We start from the raw sequence: 24540 nt of genomic DNA on the forward strand, positions 1-24540 counted from the left end.
AAATTCCAATTTCATTACTATGTATTTCTTTACCACTGCCCTTTACTGTTTATAAATCAGCCAAAATTCCAACTCCCACCAGGGCATCCCATGTGACAGTCTCACCGCCCTTTACCCCTTCCTTTTCCCCTTCTCTCCTATCCTCTTCACAGCCAATTCCTATTTATCATCCTTCAGATGTTACAAGTGGTCATTTCTTTTAGGAGAATAAAATAGGGGTCTTTCTTTCCATGTATCCATAAACACCTTATACATCCTTTTAAAGTGCTTATACTGCATTCTAATAGCCTGTGTAGTGCCGTGTAGTCTCCTGTGTCCTATGCTCTAAGATAGTGGGACCATGTTTGTTGTATTCACGACTACACAGTATCTGATACATGGTAAGTGCTCACAAATGAAGTGTGTTGTATACGTTTCTATAATGTTTCTCTAGTTGTCCCATAGATGTGTCAGAAGTCCCAGGGATATAAAAATCATACTACTTATATTTCTTACATATAAGTAGTTGGCACAACATCCTTTTGGGCCTTTCCTGAATGTGGGGGAAATTCTCTCCTACTGCTACTGCATTGGGAGGGATGCCTAAAGAAGAAGATCCTCTCTCTCTACCCTATTTGAGGAGGAAGGGACAAGGGCATTCTTTTCTAGAAATTTTTGCTATATAACAGGCAAGGATATTTAAAGTATCCAGAGTTCCTGTTGAAATATCAAATATTTAATTATGCTTATAAAATATTGGGGGATGGGGCAGGATTTTGGAATGATAAGGGGAATATCTTTGCAACTCTGCCCCTCCATAAAAGCGATGAAAGCACTGAGAAAATTGTCAAAAATCAACATTTGCTGAGCTCTGTACATCAACCAAAGAGTTGCAGTAATTTAAGGAACATTTATTCAAGAAAATCTGCTAAGCCTCAGTAAGAACAGAAGGATTTGTGGGATACTAACTTGACTTCCTCTCATCCATTCCTCCCCAGCTGAGGATAGCCTTGAAAACTGGCAGTCTCATACTAGTTGTGACGACCATGAAGACCATAGCCTGGTGGGCATCAAAGTAACATGATGAGGTTTGGGGTCTTTTGCCAAGTTTTATATCCAGAGCACTGTCACTATTTGACCTATCTTGTGCTGCTTGGAAAGTCCCACTCTCAGGACACTGTTGTTATTTGACCTCACGCATAAAGTGGCTTTGTCCCAGGGTATCAGTCAAAAGAATCAGTGGCAGTGTTTTAAATATTGGGGTAAATGAAAACCTGCCCCCCCCCCACACACACACACATGCAAGAAAAGCGCATAATAAAGAAAATCTGATGAACAGGATGTCCATGAGGGGCTCTGAAAAGCTCTGACACATTCCCGTGGATGTATATTTCAATGCATGTATGCTCTGTGGTGTGTGCCCAGGAAATGCCCAGGAGGGCCACAGTCTTTTTCCTTTAGCTGACTCTGAAGCTTGGTACAGGCAAGAAATGAAGGCTAGAGCAGAGTGGTAAACTGCTGGAGCATTGCAGGCATGCCAGAACTCATACAGAGCCCCTCAAAAAAGGAGGGAAGAGTTAGTAGTTCAAGCAATTAAGGTAATCTGTGACCATGCATTAGCTGACTATTAAGCTAACCAAGAAGAGGTGTTAGTCGTCATGCATGACAATAGGTTGTAAGAGACTTCATAGAATTAATCCAAAAAAGTTGCTAAACAAACAAGTAGCAGCAACAACAAATACTGAAAGAGAGCAGGTGAGATTTTTAGAGTTGCCACATTATCTAAAATGTCTAGTCTCAATGAAATTATATACCGCACAAAGAAACAGAAGAGTATATGTATATAATAGGAAACTACAGTCAATAGAAACTGTTAATGAGGAGCCTAGAGGCTGAACTTACTGGACGAAGACTTTAAATCAGTATTATAAATATGTCCAAATAACCAAAGGAAATCATATCTAAAGAATTAAAGGAGATCATGACAATGACAGCTCACTTAATAGAGGATATTACTAAAGTAGTGGAAATATAGGAAAGAACCAACTGGGAAATCTGAAACCACAGAGTATAACATCTGACATATAAAATCACCCCAAGAGGCTCCACAGCAGATTTGAGCTGATAGAAGAAATACTGAGCAAACTTGAAGGTAGGTTGACAGAAAGAACAGGGAACAGAAAGGAAAGAAAGTGAAGAAAACAATCTGTGGGACACTGGCAAGTATGACAATATATACATAATAGAGTCCTCAGGTGAGAAGAAAGAGAGTGGCAGAAAATTTATTAGAAGAAATAATGGCCAAAAGCATAGCAAATTAGACGAAAAGCATTACATATCCAAGAAGCTCAGTGAACTTCAAGTAGAATAAACTCAAGAAACATACCTAGACACTTCTTAGTCAAACTTTCAAAAGCCAAAAACAAAGTATTTTGATGTTACAAAGAGGACTTATTGTGGAAAAGGATTCCTCAATATGATTAATGACTAACTTTTCCTCAGAAACCATGGAGTCCAGAAGGCAGAGGGATGAGATTTAAATACAGAAAGAAAAAGGGTGGCAACCAAAAGTTTTGTACCTAGCAAGATGATCTCAAAATAAAGGAGAAATTAAGACATTCCTAGAGAAATAAAAACTGGGAGAATTTCATGCTAGCAGACCTACTCTACAATAAATACTAAATGCAGTTGTTCAGATTGAGATGAAAACACTTATGGTAACATAAATGCACATGAAGGAAAATAGAGCATTACTAAAGATAACTGCATGGATAAACATAACAGAGATTACATTTTTTTCCTTATCACTCTTTTTTTCTTACATCAGATTTTTAAAAGTACCATAAGGTAGACATAAAGATCAGTGCAATAGAACTAAGAGCCCAGAAATAAACTCATATATTTGTGATCAATTGCTTTTTGACAAGTGCCAAGATAATGCAATTGGGAAAGAATTGTCTTTTCACAAATCATGGTGGGACAACTGGATATCCATATGCAAAAAATTAGTTAGCTCATACTGAATATGAAAATGAACTCAAAACAGAAATTGACCTAAATGTAAGAGATAAAACTGTAAAACTTATAGAAGAAAACACAGAAGTGAGTCTTTATAACATTGAGTTAGACAATCTTTTTTTTAGATATGACACCAAAAGTACAGTGACAATGGCAAAATATATAAATTAGATGTTATCAATTTTAAACTTTCATGTTTCAAAGAACACAATCAAGTGAAAATAAAATCCACAGAATGAGAAGTAGTATTTGCAAGTCATTATCTGACAAAGGACTTATATCCAGAATATATTAAGAACTTTGATATCTCAATATAGAGACAACCCAGTTTTAAAATGGGAAGAGATTTGAATAGACATTTATTGAAAGAAGATCTATGAATGGCTGAGAAGCACATGAAAAGATGCTGAATGTTATTCTTCATTAGGAAAATGCAGATCAAAACCACAGGATGTCACTTAACCTCCATGAGGATGGCTATAACAAAAAAGATGAATATTAACAAGTGTTAGCAAGTATATGGAGAAATTGGAGCCCTCAAACTTTGCTGGTGGCAGTATCAAGGGATTCAGCCACTTGGGAAAGCAATTTAGCAGTTCCTCAAAAAATTAAACAGCTATGGCCCAGCAATTTCACTCTTAGGCATATAACCAAAAGAAATATAACATTTATCCAAAAAGATGTACATGAATGTTCATAATAGCATTATTAGTAACACCAAAAAAAGTGGAAGCAACCTAAATGCCCATCTAAATAATGAATGAATGAGTAAACAAAATGTGGTCTATCTACACAATGGCAATAAAAAAGAAATGAAGTACTGATGCATGGTACAACATGGATGAACCTTAAAAAATATATTTTTTAAGATTTTATTTATTTATTCATGAGAGACATAGAAAGAGAGAGAGGCAGAGACATAGGCAGAGAGAGAAACAGGCTCCATGCAGGGAGCCCGATGCAGAACTCGATCCCAGGACTCCAGGATCATGCGCTGGGCTGCAGGCAGGTGCTCAACCGCTGAGCCACCCAGGTGTCCCAAACCTTAAAAATTATTACGCTGAGTGAAAGAAACCAGTCGTAAGAGACTACCTATTAGATGATTCTGTTTATATGAACTATCCAGGGGCACCTGGGTGGCTCAGTCAGTTAAGCATCAGGCTCTTGGTTTCAGATCAGATTATGATCTCATGGGTCGGGAGATCGATCTCCAGGTCGGGCTCTGCACTCAATGGGGAGTCTGCTTGAAGATTCTCTCCCTCTGCTCCCCGCCCCCAAATCATATATGCATGTGCTTGCTCTCTCTCTCTCTCTAAAATAAATAAATACATTAAAAAAAAGAGAGAGAGAGAATGAGAAGACATTCTGTTTACATGAACTGTCCAAATGAGGCAAATGCATGGAGATGGAAAATAGATTGTTAATTGCCAGGGACTAAGGAGATGAGATGAGGGAGGTGACTGCTGGTGGGTTAGGGGTTACTTTTGGCATGATGAAAAGGCTTTAAAACAAAGTTGATGGTTGCACAACTATGTGAATATATTAAAAACCACTGTATGGTAAAAGTTAGTTGAGTGAGGGGCATCTGAGTGCTTACGTGCCTGCCTTCAGCCCTGGGATCAAGCCCCGAGTTGGGCTCCCTGCTCAGCGGGGAGTCTCCTTCTCCCTTGTCATCTGTCCCTTCCCCCACTGATGCTTTCTCTCTCTTTCTTTCAAATAAATAATAAATAAAAATCTTTAAAAGAACTTATTTTTAAAAAAGCTGCATTTTGGTATGTGAGTTATTGCTCAATAAATCTGTTAACAAAAATAGGAAACTATGGTAGCATATTGTAATTCAAGTATGTTTAAAATAAATAGGTTTCTGAAGAGTTGATGGAAAACACCTAACTTAATCATCTACCAGTAAGGCAAGATAGTGAAGCAGTTTAGTTCAGAGCATAGGGCTCATGGTCACATGCCTCATTTTGATATTTTGGTCCATCCCTTACTAGCTATGTGACATTGAGCAACACTTCTTTGTGTTTTAATTCCATTATCTGCAGAGTATCTGTGGAAATAATATTTGTTCCCTGGTTGTTCAAATTTAATAAGTAAATAGGAAGTGCTCAATAAGTATTAATTATTACTCTTTATAATTTTAATTTCTTTGTTTTTCATAGGAAAATATTTTCTAGTTCCTAAAAAACAACTTGGAAAGCCAATTTTGAAATATTATGTATTCCTGAAATAATACAACAGTTATGGTACGTGAAACACCTCCCATTTACAATCAGTGCACTGAGCATTTTTGTATAATACTTCTAATCTTTTTAAAACTCTGCAAGTTTTGTCCCCACTTATATATGAGTAAAATAAGGAGTAGAGATATGAAATTTCCCCATGGTCCCATATTTAATGCTGGCAGGGCTGGGATTTGAATGAAAATCATTGTCCTTAAAGTCCCTACCCTTGCTGTAGCCCACTCTACCTCAGAGTTATTGATGTCTGCTCTTGGTTTCATGTCCTTCTCCTTTTTGCCAGTAAGGTCTTCATTTCAAAATTCTGTTTCCCTAGACTTCTTGATTTCAGCCCTCCCTGTTTTAAGTTCTCTTCTATTTAAGAAGAAAAGCAGGGCCTGGGCATTGATCAACAGGTCCCCAGCAGCATAGCATCTCAGAAGGGGACATCTTGTGTTTGAAATTACTTGTTAACTATCTTCATTTATAGAAATGTTAATATTGTGTCTAGTTATGACTTTCAAATGAAAAATAATTTCAAGGTGACCATTTGCCAATACTGATCCTGACAAGAGAGAGCCTGCTGTGTAAGGAAATCCAGGGCTAATGACGATTTAGTTGACAAATACTTGCACATCAAGATTCCTTCCATTTTCAAATTATAGTTTTAATTATTACGGACTATGGATTGATCATTAACATCTTAAAGTAGGAACCTTCTAGATCAGATAGCTGCCATTTGTGGCCAAAATCCTTTTAGGATCATTATGGCCTTCACATGACAATTAACTACTATGGATAGCACATTTCCATTTCAGTTATTCTCAGTGTATGTTCCAGTGAGAAGTAGAGTGCAATTTTCTTGAACATCATGGGATGATATTCAGTGAAGATGGATCATCTGTGTTTTTCCCTTTTGTTGGATGGTAATTGTCCGCCACCCCCCACCCGCATTGTGTAGTTTGCAGTTTAGCAACTCTGTGCACTAGGGGTGGTAAAAGGCTATGGCAACTGAATGGGGAAAAAAAAAATAGAGAAAAATATTCCAGTAGAGTTTTCTCTTTTAGGCATATTTTCACTAAAAGCTAATAGGTTGCTGCCCAAATCACAAATATCAAAGCCATAAGTGCTTTGGGGCTATTTAACATAGAAATTGAAACAAATGGATTAAAGTCTTTGCTAGGTTATAAATAGAAAAGATCTCTTCTAGCCAGGGAAAAGCCACCATTCCATTGAGTTTTGTTCTTCCCTTTTTGAGATAAGCTTTTTGATCTGCATTACTCTATGCCTAATTTAGATGTAAACAATGCATGCATAGAAATTACTGTAATAACATTGAAACAGCAACAAGCTAATAGCAACCAAAAACTGTAGTTTGAGTTTTTTTTAAGATTTTATTTATGTATTTGAGAGAGAAAGCACATGCATGCATGCACAAATGGGAAGGAGCAGAGGGAGAGAGACAAGCAGACTCCGTGCTAAGCTGAAAGCCCAACAGGCAGCTCAATCCCAGGGCGCTGAGATCATGACCTGAGCTGATATCAAGAGTCAGATGCTTAACTGACTAAGCCACTCAGGTGATCCTGAAAACTGTATAGTTTAAAATACACCTTTTCTATTTGTGTTTCCTGATACATCTTTGCATTCATCACGGGCAAAAGGAAAACTCTTGCATCCTTTTTTTTTTTTTTAGATTTTATTTATTTATTTATTTATTTATTTATTTATTTATTTATGAAAGATGCAAAGAGAAAAAGAGAGAGAGAGAGGCAGAGACACAGGCAGAGGGAGAAGCAGGCTTCATGCAGGGAGCCTGACATGGGACTCTATCCTAGGTCTCCAGGATCACGCCCTGGGCTAAAGGCGGTGCTAAACTGCTGAGCCATGCAGGCTGCCCTCTTGCATCCTTTTCCTGAGTTTTTCAGAGCAGCTGCTCTGATACAAATGAATAGCATCAAAAGTGAGTTTCCTCTTCCTCATATTGTACTTGTATTAGTTGGAGGAGTGCCCAGTAATATTTTTCTGATGGCATGACACAGTGCATAAGAATGATTGATTAAAGTGATACTCTCTCTGTCATTTTCCTTCAGACTGTGGCTTTTAATTAAGAAATCCATTCTGTATGAATAATGTCAACTTGACAAAAATAAGACTTACACAGTAATACATCAGTGGTTCAACATTTCTATCTGTTCAATATTTTCTATCTATGTGATTAAATATTTGAATGTTTCCACTGAACTGCTTTTGAAATGAAAAGGATTAAGAAAGAGGCAAAAATGTCAGATTTATTGTGGAATTAAGCTGTAAATTAAGCAGATTAGCAATTTTCTATGAAAGTAAGTACCGTACTATAAAGAAGTGCTAAAAGCAGTTCCTTAAGATTAACATAATAGTTTAATCCTATTTTTCTAAATCAAACCTTAAACTTTTGGGACTCTAAAGACACTTTCACAAAGCATAACAACTGAATGGCAGTAGGAGTCCAGAGAATCCAGGAAATTGGATGGTGATATAACTTAAAGTGCACTCGAACTGTACACTTTAAAGGGCTCAGCAGTTGGAAGCATTAGTTTGGTTCTCAGTTTTGACCCCTGGGGAAGGTCATTTCACCCTCTGAGCCTCAGCTTCTTTATCTCTAAATTCAAGATAATTACCTCAGTTTCTTCTCTACTGCAAGGTTTTAGTGAGGCACAAAAATGAAACAAAACACAATACAGTGAAAATCTGCCATCATGGATGTTCCTATTTGCGTTGAGCCCTTAACGGGAATCAACACTCGGCCAAGTTTCTAGGATGGCATATGATACCAGTTACAGCAACACAGCGAAAGAATAAAATATATTCTATTCTTTGAATTACTTCAAACTAAATGATCGTTTTCTTTTTTCCGTATTGGTCAATGAAAAAAAAAAGTCTAAAAATTATCTTTATCTGTGATTCTCTTTGGGAATTCACACTACAGCGTTTAATATTTCAGAAAAATTGTGAACTGTATCTGTTTGCTGTTCTAAAATTGTGAAACCTATAGGTCATAATCTATGTCAGTAACATCCACATGGGTTGATGTCTTAAATATACCTATGCACATATAGATAATCTGTTTATCAAGAAATGTATTGATTATATGCACAGAAAGCTTCCCCGTCAGACCCTTAGGGTTTTTGCTGATGGTAGGGACTTGGAGGTTTTTGCTTGCTCAGTGCACTGGTCTCTGTAGGCAGAGTGGAGAAGGGTAGTGATACTTCGCCTCATCTTTTAACTGCCTCTGACCAAGAATGTTGGTCCACAAGCCTGCCAGTCTGGCCTAGGGCATAAGGAATAGGAGTCTCATATGCTTCCTAAAGTCCCCAGGCTAGATGTTTTCCTTGGCAACCTGGACTATCTTTTCTCCTTTATCCTGGTAGAAAATACCCTTTCTCTGCCACTTTCTAGGAAGAGCAAAATCCAGTTCCCTTGCCTTGGTGCAGGGTACCTTATCTTAACCTTTTTCTTCAGTAAGGATAATGAGAGACTGAAAGTACAAATGGACAGTGTCCACACTGTCCACATATAAACTAGACCACATATAAAACTAGAACCTTGACCCACAGCCTGCAGCAAACTGCCTGGGAAACTGCCTCCTTTTCTAAATAACCCAGGAAGGCAGCCTCCTGTAAACCAGACTTTCAGGAAGCCAGATTGGCCAGGTAGCAATCTCTAGTGACAATCCAGGAAGCTAAAGAATAATTTCTGTAACAATTGCCCTAAATGTCCAGGACTTGATTAATAACTGACAGCTTCCTTAATGCTTGCCCCTGCCTCCAACTTAGGACATATCCGAGAAAGCCAGATATACTCTCCTAACCAGTCATATAGGATGCTCACTTCTAGTTACCTGCTAACAGCCTCCGCTCAGGGTACCCTGAAGCCTTTCCTTTTTTCACCTTTAAACTTTCCCACTTCTTCACCAAAACACAGGTCATGGTGGCTGGCTCCCTTGCTATATGAATAAATAGCCTTTTTTTTTTTTCTCGTTCAGTTGGTCTTTTTTTCACAATGAGAAATGTCAGATATTTTCTTTTATCTTTATATTCAAACTCGGAAAAACAGGAAATCTGATTAAAATGCATCAGTACCAGAAAGAGATTGCTTTTTTAATGCTACTAATTTCCCCAGAGATTTTATTGAAATTATTGCAAAGAGAGTTTGCTGTGAGAGCATCGCACTCACTGTGGCATTTGCTGTGATTCATAGCTTCAGTTCAGCACTCAGGGGGATGCCTTCTACCCTCTAAGGCAGAGTACACTACTCCTGTCTTATCTAGGATATGCTTTCCAAGTTTCATTATCATGGTATAAAGTATAGGCATGTTTTGGCTAGGATTTAAGCTGATTTTATATCTCAAAAAATTAGATACAGAATTCCCAGGTAATAATTAACATGTTTGCAGCCAATTATATGGAATTTGGTATATATTGTACTAATGCACCACTGCTATCAATTCATTCTAACTCCAATTTAACATAGAAACTTTACCTAAAATAGTCTTTGGCCACGTGCCTTCTCTGGATTTAGAGTTAGAATCTTGCAAGGTATATACACACCTCTGGGACTTCTCAATTGCCAATATCTATTTTCTCCCTTCCCTTTTTCTTTTTTCTTTTTTCTTTTTTTTTAAGATTTTATTTATTTATTCCTGAGAGTCACAGAGAGAGGCACAGAGACATAGGCACAGGGAGAAATAGGCTCCCTGTGAGGAGCCCATTGCAGGACTCAATCTCAGGACCCTGGGATCACTACCTGAGCCAAAGGCAGACCACTCAACCACTGAACCACTCAGGCATCCCATCACTTCCCTTTTTCTTAACAGCTAATCATAGGCAGTACATACCTACTCTTATTTATATTAATCTGATCACTAGGAGTTCTTATCACATGTTTTGTCCACATGTTACAAGCATAATTCTTCCTGCCTGTTTCCATGACTATGTTTTATTTTGTTCATAAATGTACTATTTTCCATGTTGATATGAATTTACTCATGATCCCCTTCCATCTGCTATTTTCCCTCCTAGCTGGAACTACTTCTAACTTGAATGTACCTTTATGTTTTGTGTTGATTGTGTCCCCCCAAATTCATATTTTGAAGCACTAACCCTCCAATACCTCAGAATGTTACTATTTTAGAGATAGGGTCATTAAAGAGGTAGCTAAATTAAAATGAGGCCACTGGGGTGGGCCCTAATCCAATATAACTAGTGTCCTGATGGGAAAAGGGAAATTTGGACACATGGAGGGGATGTGTGCTCACATGGAAGAAAGACCATGTGAGGACACAGCTAGAAGACCTGCAAGGCAGGGAGTGAGCTCAAAAGAAACCAAACTTGCCAACACCTTGATCTTGGCCTTCCAGCCTCCAAAACTGTAAGACAGTAGATTTAGATTGTTTAAGTCACCCAGTCTGTGGTATTTATATGTTATGGCAACCTCCACAAACTAATACCATTTGTGAAGAAACTCCCCTTACTTAGCAGTCTGCAATGTTTCCTTACTGCCTTAGCAAAAACATTTCTCTGAACAGTTCTATTTTCCTACATAGAAGAAAATATTTAAAGCTCAGTTAGATGAATAATGCTTGATTAGGACAAAATTAAAAGTGATCTTATGTCAGGCTTCAAGGATCATAATCAATTTTGTCATCATCTGACCACATCATGGAATTAGGGGCATACCAACCAAATGATGCAAGGGAAGTGTGTAGGCCAAGTGAGAAGAAATTAGCGTGACAATAAATCAATATGTGGAATAGCAAGGCTTGATTTAAAATGTGAAATATGTTGGGACGCCTGGTGGCTGAGTGGTTGAGGGGCTGCCTTCGGTTCAGGGTATGATCCCAGAGTTCCAGGGTTGGGTCCCACATCGGGCTTCCTGCAGAGAGCCTGCTTCTCCCTCTGTCTGTGCCTCTGCCTCTCTCTCTGTGTCTCATGAACAAATAAATACAATCTTTAAAAATTAAATAAATAAATAAATAAATAAATATTAAAATAAAATATGAAATATGTTGCTGAGAACTGTTTTCTTCTCTCTGCTGCCTATCTCTGTTGTGTAAAATGGCATCACTTTGAGTTTGGTGAAGTTTTGAAGATGCATCCCAGGGATTACTAAGAGGTTTTGCAGGCTAATAGGATTTTGTTTTCTCAGTTTTACTAGAAGATCCTTCTAGTCTACAAGAAAAAAAAAAGGGCAATAAATAAGAACCAGCTGTTCCAGATGTATAGAAAATATGGGTGAAGAATGATTAAGGAGAACTGAGCAATACATTTAGTATCTCCCACATGAAATCTCACCTAAATGATAATAAAAGAATTTTAAGAAGAAAAAATGACAGTAGAAAAGAAAAACTTCACTTAAATGACAATAAAAATGTACATTTACAAATTAAAAAAAAATAAGGCAAGAGAGAGACAAGAACAGATGAAACAGATGTTTTTGTTTGTCTTTTGAAAATATAATAGGGGAGTAGAATGTGACTTGGCCATCCCAAGAAAGGTGAAACCCATGGAAGTGATTGTGGAGGGGCTTCCAAAAAGAAGGCATTGAAGGTACCTGGTACTGCAGCAACTGCATGGCCTCAGAGGATAGGCTGCTCTCCCTACATTGCAGATGCCCAGTGAAGAAACTGGCTTGATGATGCACCCAACCGGGAGGCCTGTCAACCATGTGCCTTCCCCTTTCACACAGCTCCGAACACTGTCTCAGTCCTGTAGGACTCACAGCCGAGGGCCATCTAACATGGGAGAGACCCCTCAATGTGAAAGAAAATAAAGAACTGAACAAAGAATATAGTAACTCAGGGGAAACAGAAAGTGTGAGGAGCAAATGCCAAAAGAAATAGTATTTCTAAGATAACTCAGGGCAGTAAGAGAACAGTATAGCCACAATAATGTGGATTGGATAATGTGGAAAAGAAAAAGACCCGAATTGGGCTCTCTCAGAAATATGTAAAATATGACTTGCAAAAGCAAGGATTTCATAGCATCATTAGAAGCTAAGTCAAGAAAATCTCTCACAAGGGTAAAACAGAAAAGATTGAAAATAGAGAAGTTAGGAAAACTAGAGGCTCAATTTAACGTGTTCAACATAACAAACAAAAGAAGTTCCAGAAAGAATAGGGAAGGAATGGAGAAGAAATTACTAAAGAAATAAGACTGGATAGTCTCCAATTGAAAAAAAATGAGTTTCCATATTGAAGGGACCAGTAAGTAATGAGCTTTCAGGAAATTTCAGGAAGCCAGAAATAGAAGATTTTAAAATCCTCATCATTACCATCATACCTGTACTTACACAGAACAGAGGTACTTTGGGCACATTTAATCTTAGAGGCTCTTGAGGAAAATTGTAGTAGTTCACGCTCTTTATAAATGAGGAACCTAAGGCACAGTGGATAAGTAAATTGCCCAATATCACATAGCTGGTAAGTGGGATAGACATTTCCAAACCAGGCAGTCCAACTCCATACCCACTACGCTACTGATTTCTATAAAGTTTTCTCGGGGACCAAAAAAAAAAAAGGAATCTAAAGGTCAAATCTCCCAACAGCAACACTAAAAGTTATAATATAAAATGGCATTGTTCTCAAAATTCTCAGGAGAAAGTTATTTACTACCTCAAATTGTATAAACAGGCAAGCCTTCAGTCAGGTAGAAATACAGCTTCAGATATTTTCAGAAATTTAGTGTTACCTGTGCTGTGTCCTTTCTTGGGAACAACTAGAATGCAATAATTAGGAAGATAACCATAGGCCAAAAGCCAAGGAAAGTTCCCTGATGATGCTTGCCCAGCACGTCCATATCAAAGCAAGGCAGGTGGCTACTGCAGGGTTATCTTCAGAAAAAGAAAGAAAGTTGTGGCTTCTCTGATGTTTTTGGCAAGGGGCAGAATAGTATCAAGAGATTTTGTATCACTCTTTCAGTGCTATGAAGGAGAAACAGTGTTAAGTGCATTAGAAAATGAAGCCAAAAGAAAAAAAAAAAGAAAATGAAGCCAAAGAAAAGAGGGCAGAAACGTGGGATGAAGGATAATCATCACGATATGACTCAAGGGCAAATGATACCTTATTGTCATGATGTTATAAAACCCGAATGTGAATTTACCCAGATGTATGAAAGATTTGTGAAATTAACTGTTGCTAGATTGAGGAGAGGGCAAAGAAGACATCACATTATTAACTTGTTACCTTCCCTAGGAGAAAAATGAGTGATAATGTCTGAAATGAATAAATCAAGAAATAACAGTATAAACATAGTATTTAGGTAGAAGCAAATAAATAGCAGAAGAGGTGTTCCAAGGAATTAAGGGGGTTGGACTCAGGATGGGTGAGTGAGAGACAGCTGCTTTTATCATAAGACCTGTAGTATAGGGATCCCTGGGTGGCACAGCGGTTTGGCGCCGGCCTTTGGCCCAGGGTGCGATCCTGGAGACCCGGGATCAAATCCCACATCGGGCTCCCGGTGCATGGAGCCTGCTTCTCCCTCTGCCTATGTCTCTGCCTCTCTCCCTCTCTCTGTGACTATCATAAATAAATAAAAATTTTAAAAAAATTAAAAAAAAAGACCTGTAGTATTATTTGACTTTTAAAAATATGTACTTTTAATTGAGTGAAAATAGAAAGGGCAATTTAACTATTTAACTGTAAGAATTAATTTAGCTTTAGCTAGCTCTTCTCAAGACTTTTCTGCAAGAAATCCATTTAAGGAGAAGACTTTAAAAATGGACTTAATCTATTTCGATGTTGAAGAGAAAAGCTGCTGTTGGTAATCCAAGTGAATGAACAGAATATCTGGGAAGTGAGGACATCAACTGCTTGGGGAGGGTCTGCATTAAAGAGAACCGTAGTGTGTTGTGGGATTAATGAGGCTTGAAGCTGGGTACTCCACTTAGAGATAACAAAAGTGCCAAATATAGCTGAGGTTCAATAAAAGGCAAGTGTTCATGATAGGTTTACGAAGCCATGTGGCACTATATAAACAATCAAATCTCTGTGCTCTCAAATCTGTGCTGCGACAAAGAGAAATGTGAATTAGAAGCTGTTGTCTCCCGGGTAGTCATCATCTCAAATACCAACCCTATCAGTTTCTTTTATTCAGTTTTATGAAATGGGTGTATTTAGGGTCAAAGAGTTAATATTTTAGATGTGACCTTTAAAAAGGTAGGCATGATCTGCTCTGTGTGAGCCTTTAAGTTCCTGTTGGAATTTACTAAGAAATGGAATTTTTTCGCCATCCCAAACATCTGAGTGGTGTTACTATAGAGAAGATTCATATCCTTTCCCTCCCTCCTTTTCTCTCTCCTCTCTCTCTCCCTCTCTCTCTCTCTCATTCTCAAACACGCACATACCCTGTATAATTAGGTTTGGTGTTTAATTCCCTGTGATCATGTGAATTTTATACCATGTGGTTCCTTGGTTCATGCTTAAAAATAAAATTCCCAGGTCCCATCCCAGATTCCTTCCTGATGCCCATAAAAGAGACCATGCTCTATCTTTCCAAAGTTGAAAAAAAAAAAAACCAACAACAAACCCAACTGCACTCATTACTTTGGTAAAAACCTGCCCCTAAGAAGAATTTTTAAAACCTTATTTAGTGATGCAATCACTTTAACATTTTCCTTAGGGCTTTGTACCCTGTTTTCCTAACAAAAGATCAGCTCTGTGCAAAGGTGCTCCTAATATCAGCTTTCAAAAGAAATGAAAGAAATTTCTAAAATACCAGGAGAGAAGAAGGGAAGAGCCTGCTGTGTAAGGCTCCAGTAACCTCATTCGAAAAGTAATTTCATGTGTTAGAAAGGTAATTCTCCCCTCATCTGTGAGACAACTTAACAAGAATCTGCTAGATTTATCTATCAACTTGAACAAATTACAATAGCCGCAAGGAGTGTTGGTGATTTAGGTACATTTGAGAAGATGTGAATACATGGAGTGCATTTTGTTCTTTTTCATACTCTTGGGATTCTTGAAAAAATCATCATATTCTGTCACTCAGGGGACCTGCCAACGTGAGGGCTTTTGAGTATTTTTTTTTTATTGGAATTCTGCCTTTGACTTGCTATTTAGGAATTACCTACTTGGGATGAAGTAATATTGAAATTACTGATGACCAAGACCAGCATAAATCAGTGTGGTGGTAGCAGTAGCTGTGGATTGACACAAATCAATAGAGAGGTCTCACAGAAATAGCTGTATAAAATCAGGACATTGGCCTAGCCACTATGGAAAACAATATGGAGTTTCCTCAAAAAATTAAAAATATAGAACCACCACATGACCCAGCAATCCCACTTCTGGAATACATCCAAAGACCATGAAAATGAGCTAATGAAGAGATATCTTCATTCTCGTGTTCATCGCATCATTGTCCACAGTAAGACATAGAGACAACCAAAATGTCCATCAGTGGGTAGATGGATAAAGATATATATAAATACACATAAATACACTCATACACACACTGGAATATGATTCATCTGAGAAAGAAGGAAATCCTGCCATTTGCAACAACATGGTGGCCCTTGAGTGCATTATGCTAAGTGAGGTAAGCCAGTCACAGAGAGACAAACAGTGTATGGTATCACTTACATGTGGAATCTAAATTAAAAAAATAATAATAAAAAAGAAAGAAAGTCAAACTCATAGAAACAGAGCAGAAAAGTGATTGCCAAGGCCAGGGTGGAGTGGAGGAATAAAAGAAATAGGGAGAGGTTGGTAAAAGGTATAAACTTTCATCTATAAGATGAATGAGGTCTGAGGATTTAGTGTTTAGCATGGTGACTATAGTTAACGCTTTATTGTATAATTAAAATGTGCCAAGAGAGTAGAACTTAATGTTCTCAACAGGAAAAATTAAAACATTAAAAAATGAAAAATAAATTTGTGAGGTGACGAATGTGTTAATTAACCAGATGGTGGAAATCTTTTCACAATGTATATGTGTATGAAATTGCCGTGATGTACACTTCTAAGTATCTTACAATTTTGTCAATCATAACCTCAGTAAAGCTGGCATTTTAAAAAGAAATAAACCAGTAGACACAAAGAAATGAGAGGGGAAAAGAAGAAGTAGAAAATCAGTATCTAATCTGAAAATCTATGTCTTGCCTAGAATATCTTAATAAACCTAATATTGTCATATAATATGAAAGATGTTCCTGAGGAAGAGCTGAAGTTGGCACCATGTTTTCACACAAATCTCTGAGGGCATCGGTCCCTTGGAGTTCTCCACCTATGCAGTCTTCCTGGCTCCTTATCCCTTTTCCTCCATGGAATCATGAATTCATAAAGCATGGGTTGGTAAAAACACATTGCACGTTATCTCATGCTTTACTCTATCCAATAAAGGGTCAACCAGTTTTGCTTGATTAATTCGAAAGATAGAAAACCATGTTTTACAAGGCCTATTAATCCATTTGGAGGGGGCACTAATTGTTGTTTCCATTTTTTTGCGTGTCAGAATCCTTCTTTTTATTTGTAACTAATTAGTTCTAGTTCCATGCTCTTGAGCTCTGACTCTTGAAATCAGGTATTGTGTCCCTCTCTCTCCATGTACTCTCAACTACTCCATCCATCTCTCATTTAACATAAAAATGTTTGGCATTATTTACATTTCAAAATCCTGGTTTATCGGTACAATTAGTCTAATCATACAGTAGGAAAGCAGTTTTTATTCTTTTTTTTTTTTTCCTAGGAGTAGTTCCTCTGGGTTTGCCACTCCACCACCAGCTCACCCTGGCCTACTTTCCTCTCTGCTCCCACCCTCATCAGCATCACAGTATGTTGGTGAGGATCACCTAGAGCTGAGAGCTCCAGAATGTTCCTTCCACATGCCTAGCAGCATCTGCCTGGCCACTCCAAGGGTCTGATGGTCTTGAGCCCACTTTCTGACAGGGCCTAAAGCACCCTGGTAAATGAGAAGTCAGAAATATATATATATTTTTTTGCTGAATTCTAAGCCCTAGGGCATTTATTTGCTTTGTTTTGCTGTTAACTTTATAATTCATCGATGTTCCAATAGACACGTTTCTGATGTCTTGGAAATGTAATTAAAATTTACCATGTTGAATGGCATCTTCGTGAAATTGCCATTTCTGTTGAAAGATGAAATGAAGTCTGTGATTTGTATTTTAGCTTGGATGCAAGGGTGTCGTGTGGAGCACACTGTAGTGTGCACATGTACTGATGCAATATGATCAACAGGAGCAGTACTCTTCTTCACTTGTGATCATTTAAAAAACCAACAAACAACCTTTAGGCAAATGTAAAAGTAATTTTTGGAGGGGATTGTTCTCTGAGGAATTATTGACATTTTTATGCTGCGAAGGCATTTAGTTCTCAAAAATAATAGTAAGCTTTTTTTAAACCCTTGACTGGAAGCCCCTGAGGAAATTGAAATAAGCAATCTAGATGAGCGCACAGATTTCATTACTTTATGAATCAAATAAACAAACAAAAAACTGAGAGTCATTATAATGACAACCAGGCATATTTTCAGCCCAGTAAAACCAGAATCTTCCCTCTAGTCCTTAGAAAGAAACTGGAAGTTAATCCGTGATGAAGGCCTTGCAGTGATGGATAAAGCCAAAGGCCTCTTCCTGCCTGAAGACGAAAACCTGAGGGAGAAAGGTGACTGGAGCCAGTTTACGCTGTGGCAGCAAGGTGAGCTCCCAACTTCTAGATTGTTCTCTTCAGCCAATGACCTGAGGGGAAGAAGGCTGGAATCTTGTCAAGTTATTTCCCAGAGCTGGAATTCCCCAACTTAAAGGAAACTGCCCAGAAAAAAATATTGTTTCTTAAAACTGTATATGAACAATTATTTCTGTGCATATGTGCATGTAAATATGTGTGTGTATATGTATGTAGGTATACTCACGTGTGTATATGGATAAATATATATAAAGAATATTTTGGTTTTCCTGATCTTTCTCCATTTAATGTTACATTACAAAGAGTAACCCTACTGTGTAGGCTTAACCTAAAAGTCCACCAAGTGCTAATTACTATCTTAAAAAGGACCTTCCTGGGCAGCCCTGGTGGCTCAGCAGTTTAGCACTGCCTTCGGCCCAGGGCATGATCCTGTTGGACCCTGGCTCACGGGTGCCAACGTGTCCCGGTGGACGCCCCAGAGACCCAGACCCCAGACAGGCAGATGCAATTAGCAAGAGGGTTTATTGAACGTTTGCGCAAACGGGCTCTCCGCCTCCGAGGAGGAAAAGAGCCCCGATTAGCAATTACAGGGATCTTTTAAAAGGCAAAAGGAAAGAAACTGCCTAAAGACAAAAGAACCGCGGGAGTCGCATGGCATCCAGGTTGATTTCACAGAGGGTCAACATGAACCTATTCAGGGACATTCCAATCAGGGTGTGGGGGGAAATGGTTTTCTTATTGTAAACAGAATGCTTTTAGTTGCTAAAATTTCAGGAAGGTGCCTGGATGGGCTGCCTCTGGATTAGGGCTGGCCCTACTTACTAGCGGGGGAGGTTTCTTCAATCCTGGAGACCTGGGATCGAGTCCCACGTCGGGCTCCCTGCATGGAACCTGCTTCTCCCTCTGCCTGTGTCTCTGCCTCTCTCTCTCTCTCTCTCTCTCTCTCTGTCTCTCATGAATAAATAAATAAAATCTTTAAACGGAAAAAAGGACCTTCCCTGAGCATCATTTGCTCTGTAGCATGGAGATGATGTTGCATGCCAAAATGGAGTTACCATGGCTTGGAGATGATAAGACACCAGAGTGACAGGCAATAATAACCACTGTCTGCACTCCCCAAGGATAGGAAGTGGTCACATTCAACCTAACATTCTTAGGCTTAACCCAGACTCAGGTACATACAGGGGGCTCCCGTTTGTGTGTGTTTGATGAATTAATATATCAGTCTATCCTGAAAATGAGGAGCATTGAATTTTAGCTTTAAGACTCTTTCCAGTTCTCTTCTTGAAAAATCAAGTCAGCCTGGGTTAACAGTCTATCCAAAAATAAATCCATTTTGAAGACTAAATAGTATGTGTTGCACATGTTCAGCTGCACCAAATAAATTGAGAGGAGGACAAGCAGCGGGTTTACATTAAAGGACAAATAAGCACAGTTGTTTATCTCACTTAAGTTTTCAGAATAGTTTATACATAAGAGAAAAAAGAGCTACTTCAGTAATACTTTCAAGGATACGTCCATCAGAGGAGACATCACATGATTTTTAGTGACTGTCAGCTTTTTGGCCAACAAGATTTTTTTTAAGGGAGCTACAAGGTCAATATGTGAACAATATGCTAATTTTATCTGTTGGAGTCTCACTAAAATGCATGAATTCTGTTGACCTCAAGCATTCACAAGGTCATCTGATGCCTCAGTTGCATTAACATCCTTAGGCATTAGCATCCTTATGCTTCCTAGAACAGTGCTTAAGAATAGCAGGCATCCTGGCAGTAATTTCCAGAACCATAGTCTCTGCTAAAAACAGGTGCTTAGATAAAGTTGAAATCTGCAAAGCATTATAGGGCATATAAAAGTATTAAGCAAGCAATAAAATAAATAATGCTGACAAGATTTGAAGGCAACATTTTGACTTTAAATTTGTGCTTTTTTAAAAAAAATTGTTTATTTGAGAGAGAGAGAGAGCACAAGCAGGGGGAGTGGCAGAGGAGGAGAGAAACGGGGTCCCTGCTGAGCAAGGAATCCAATGCTGGGCTTCATCCCAGGACCCTGAGCCACCCAGGTGCCCCAAACTTGTGCATGTTTTTAAAAATGTTTTAAGTATGGCAAAATATATTCCTTTGGCTGTAACGTATGATACTTTCACTTGTATTGTTGTATTGTTTCCAGACAGTGATGGCATTTCTATCTTGATTTCCATTTTGACCCAAAATGATTGAGCTGTGTATTTCGGGTGAGGGCTATCATAAGCCTGTATTTTCCAATTAGTTGCAGTTAATTAAATAGAAATTGATTTCCAGTTTTTTTGTTTTGTTTTGTTTTTTGGGGTTTTTTTTTTTTTGTTTTGTTTTGTTTTTGTCATAAGAGAATATAAGTCACATAGTTTTTCTTTTCGGAAGTTCTGTTAAGGTTCTTTGTGGCCTTTTCTTTGTGGCTCCAGGCTTTTGGGACGAATCCAGTTAACTGTCTTCTAGAAGCAAAGTCACAGTTTAAAGAGTTTTGAAGACAACTAGTACCATAGCTCACGTAGAAGCAGGATGGAATTCCTGAAGGCAGATGCTCTCTCAGGTGCTGTGACTCAAACTGGAGGGAGAATCCCGTGGCAGGAGGGCCTGGGGAAGATGTGAGGAAGGGAGGCAGCAGGACAGTTTCTGAGCCACGCTGAGATCTCAGGTTCGGACAGAGAGGCTGATGAACATCTGATTTAGTTAAGACTTAGAGTTTGTCTAGTTCTAGTTAGGAAAGGATGCTGCTAGAGAGTTGAAGGCCGTAAAGCTGTGGCTGGAAGTTTCATCTCTCTCCAGATGGTAGTGGGAATCATGATGAGTCTCCCGGTAGCATAATCAAGACTGAAGAATATTTATTCCTTTTTAAATGGCCAACTTTTGAGTTGGAGAAAAAAGACAATATCAACAAAGGTAAATAATAGTTTGTCGCCTACAAATCTATTTTCAAACTGCGTAGGGAATGTTATGGAATGTCAGTTTTGTTCAAGTTTATTAATTATCAGAATGCCTGGATGGCTCAGCCCAGACACCTGGTTGAGTGTCTGCCTTTAGCTCAGGGCCTGATCCCAGGATCCAGGATCAAGTCCCACCTCTGCCTATGTCTCTGCCTTTCTCTCTCTCTCTCTCTCTCTCTCTCTGTGTGTGTGTGTGTGTGTCTCTCATGAATAAAAAAAAAAATTTTAAGTTTATTAATTATCACCAACAATGAACACTAAAATTATGGTCAGCAAATATACCATACCATACTTGGTATGCCGTGCAAGAATGTGCAGTTATTCTTTCCTCCAGAACCCATAGGAGACAGTGCTAACTAATCTCAATAGCCTTCCTAGATGAGCTCAAGCAGAACTTTTGAATCCTTCTCAACAGTGTTCTAGGTAGCCACTGCCAGTTGGTCAGAATTGTCCTGCAAGATGAACCTGTTACCTCAGCAGAGCCTTGAAACTAAAAAAGATACAATCCAAGACCTTTAAAAGTCCCAACCCCATGAATTTCTTATAAAGTGTATTCACAACAAAAAAACAAACAAAAAAAAAGTGTATTCACATGTAAACAAAGTAGCCCATTGATTCTTCCAAATCTGCGTTTACAGAACTTCTAGGGCCATCTTCCCCAAGAAACAAACTTGATCACTTCTTGAGAGTTAAACTCAGTGAGAAATAATAAAAGAACAATAAAGCCATAATGAATTCAACTGCCGGATAATTTCCTCCTCAGCTGAGCATTTGCTTCTCACAACTGCTTTCTACTCCATGATGTGACAAAATTATAAATTATGCTCTAAAGCATATGTTTTGGAGACCAACAATCCCAGGTTGGAGGCCTGGCTGCACCACTTGTTAGTTGTGTGATGTGAACATATTTTTGAATCTCTGAGCCTCAGAACCTCATCTGAAAAGAAACAATGAAATTTGTGCCTCAAGTATGGGGTCATTACTAGGATCAGTGAGTACTCTCAAAAGATCTGACAATTATCCAGTAGGTGATAGTAGTACCACTTTTTTATTACATCACAATCATATGTTGTATAATAATAACAGCAATGGAGGGGTGGTTCTAGGTCATGGTTACTTGGGTCATGGTTAAGAACACGGACTGGGTCCAATTTGGCTGGAATTCCTGCTGTGCCACTTATCGTGTGGCCTCCCGGTGCCTTTGTTCCTCTTCTCTAAAATAGAACGCTAATAGCAGGTGTTGTAGGCATCAGATGAGTCCTTTTAATTATGTCAAGTTGTTCCTGGCCCACAGTGAGCACCATGGAATTGTTGTTGCACTCCTAAATCCTCGCCATCACATGTGAACAGTTGAGGTTACCAGTGGTAATCCATGAATGTCAAACATCTACTATATAGCTTTTCCCTCCACAGAGAATATGTGTTTACAGACTAGAAAAGATTTGTCTCAGTGGCTAGAGGCACCGTCTCATATTTAGTCCCGACCAAGTGGCAGTCCCGGTGACACCCAGTCCATTAGGTTACCCACTCATTATGAGAGGTTACCCACTCATTAAGGTACATCACACCTATTCACGAAGTGATATGTTTTCAGCCCTCTCTACTATGCCGGTGGGAAGTCCAGCCACTTCCAGTTCCTCCTAAAGCTTCCAGGATTCACTCAACTGCTGCCTGCATAGCATAGAGCCCAGAATTGGGGACTCCTGCCAAGCCATCCCCAGATCCTGCATAAGGGAAGGCATGGGAAGCTAGGCTTAAAAATGCTTTATGGGGGATCCCTGGGTGGCTCAGCGATTTGGTGCCTGCCTTTGGCCCAGGGCGCAATCCTGGAGTCCCGGGATCAAGTCCTGCGTTGGGCTCCCAGCGTGGAGCCTGCTTCTCCCTCTGCCTGTGTCTCTGCCTCTCTCTCTCTCTCTCTCTCTCTCTCTCTCTCTCTCTATCATGAATAAATAAATAAATCTTTTAAAAAAATGCTTTATAAAGGGGTGCCTGGGTGGCTCAGTGGTTGAGTGCCTGCCTTTCGCTTAGGTGCATCAGTCTCCCCACAGGGAGTCTGCTTCACCCTCTGCCTATGCTTCGGCCTCTGTGTCTCTCAGGAATAAATAAATAAAATCTAAAAAAAAAAAAAATGCTTTATGAAGACATATACTGGAACCTATTTATTCAGACTGACATTTATCATTCATCTCATTTGGGTTACTCCATTAATCACTAGAAACAGCAACTAACATTTTACTTAAAGGGCAAAAAGATTACTTAGGAAAAGCTAACATACATATAGAAGTTGTTTTCTAAAATATTGAGGTCCGTTTGAGGAGAATGCTGTTAAGTTGTATTCCTTGTAACTCTCATTTTAATTTTAGTATATGATTATCTTAGGACACAACTAACATTAACTAGATAAAATTAAACTCAGTTTTGTGTAGCAGCCCCTTGTGAAATCTTGAATAGGAAATTAAAATTTTTCTATCTTTTAAAAAATCCATTGTTTTACTCCTCCATAAGAGCAAATAATGCTGTGTACATTTCTAAGCATGTCTTCTCTAAGACATAGTCATTTTGTCATTTGAAAGAAATTTGTGTAGTCCAGGATGTTTAAGACTATGTCCCAAAATTTGTGTTCCTGACACAGTTACTTATAGAAAACATCATCTCTCAGATACTCCTTCCCCTCTTCATTTAAATCCTGTTCTTTATCAACATATAAAGGATGATCTGCACAATGAAAAATACATTAAATTCCAATTAAAAATGTTTAGGTAACTCTTTGATGTAGTCCTAGAAATGCATTTTTAGATTAGAAATAGAAGCTACGTTTTTCCTTAGGGAATCTACTACAACTGCTCTGACAAATTACCACAAACTTAGTGGCTTTAAAATTATACAAATGTATTATCTTTATAGCTCTGGAGCTCCGAAGTCTACAATGGTCTCATTGGGCTAAAACTAAAGTATCCTCAGGGCTGTATTCCCTCTGGAGGCTCTGGCTTCTAGACTCTGACCACATTCCATCTTCAAAGCCAGCAATGGCCAGTCAAGTCTGTCTCATTCTGTATCACTCTGACACTGACTATTCTGTGTCCTTCTTCCATATTGAAAGATTCTTTGATTACATGGGGCCTATCCAGTTAATCCAGGATATTCTCTTTATTTTCAGGTCAGCTGATTAGAAATCTCAGTGTCATCTGCAACCTTTATTTCCCCTTGCCATATAGCATAACATACTCATTGTCTCCTGCCTACAATATGGACACCCTTGGGAGGGGGCCATTATTTTACCTGTTACAGGGAGAAGAATAAATAGTCAACGCTCACCTTGTCCATTAGATGTCCTTTGATAATCCAACACAGTGGAGATGTCTGGTCCTTTTGCTCTGCCAGTTACTGTCAGCTACACTTCGTCTTCTTGTGTTTGCTTAGCTTTCTCATTCCTCGTGAGGGTGACAATACGGATTGCACATGGCCAAAACTGGAAGACTTAAAGTCTTCCTATGATTTGTTTCTAACAAAATGACTTTATCATTTCTCGTTCTAGGAAGAAAAAATGAAAATGCCTGTAAAGGAGCTCCTAAAACCTGTTCTTTACTAGATAAATTTCCTGAGACAACAGGATGCAGAAGAGGACAGGTACCAAACGTGTCTTCAGTGATGGGAAGAACGCAGTTAGTTATTAGGAATAAGGGAGT

The 24540-nt window shown here is 38.6% G+C and overlaps 1 protein-coding gene across 2 annotated transcripts in view; it reads left to right on the plus strand.

Annotated features, from left to right (window-relative positions):
• ASPH (aspartate beta-hydroxylase) overlaps positions 1–24540 on the plus strand; it is a 211590-nt gene that overhangs the window by 171502 nt on the left and 15548 nt on the right. For both annotated transcript variants that reach the window (XM_055318402.1, XM_055318403.1), the window contains exons 22-23: positions 17769–17904; positions 24390–24481. In XM_055318402.1, the coding sequence (XP_055174377.1) occupies positions 17769–17904; positions 24390–24481 (228 nt within the window). The remainder of the gene's footprint in view (positions 1–17768; positions 17905–24389; positions 24482–24540) is intronic.

Source organism: Nyctereutes procyonoides, unplaced genomic scaffold (genome assembly GCF_905146905.1).
Source record: "Nyctereutes procyonoides isolate TBG_1078 unplaced genomic scaffold, NYPRO_anot_genome, whole genome shotgun sequence".
NCBI classification, from domain to species: domain Eukaryota; kingdom Metazoa; phylum Chordata; class Mammalia; order Carnivora; family Canidae; genus Nyctereutes; species Nyctereutes procyonoides.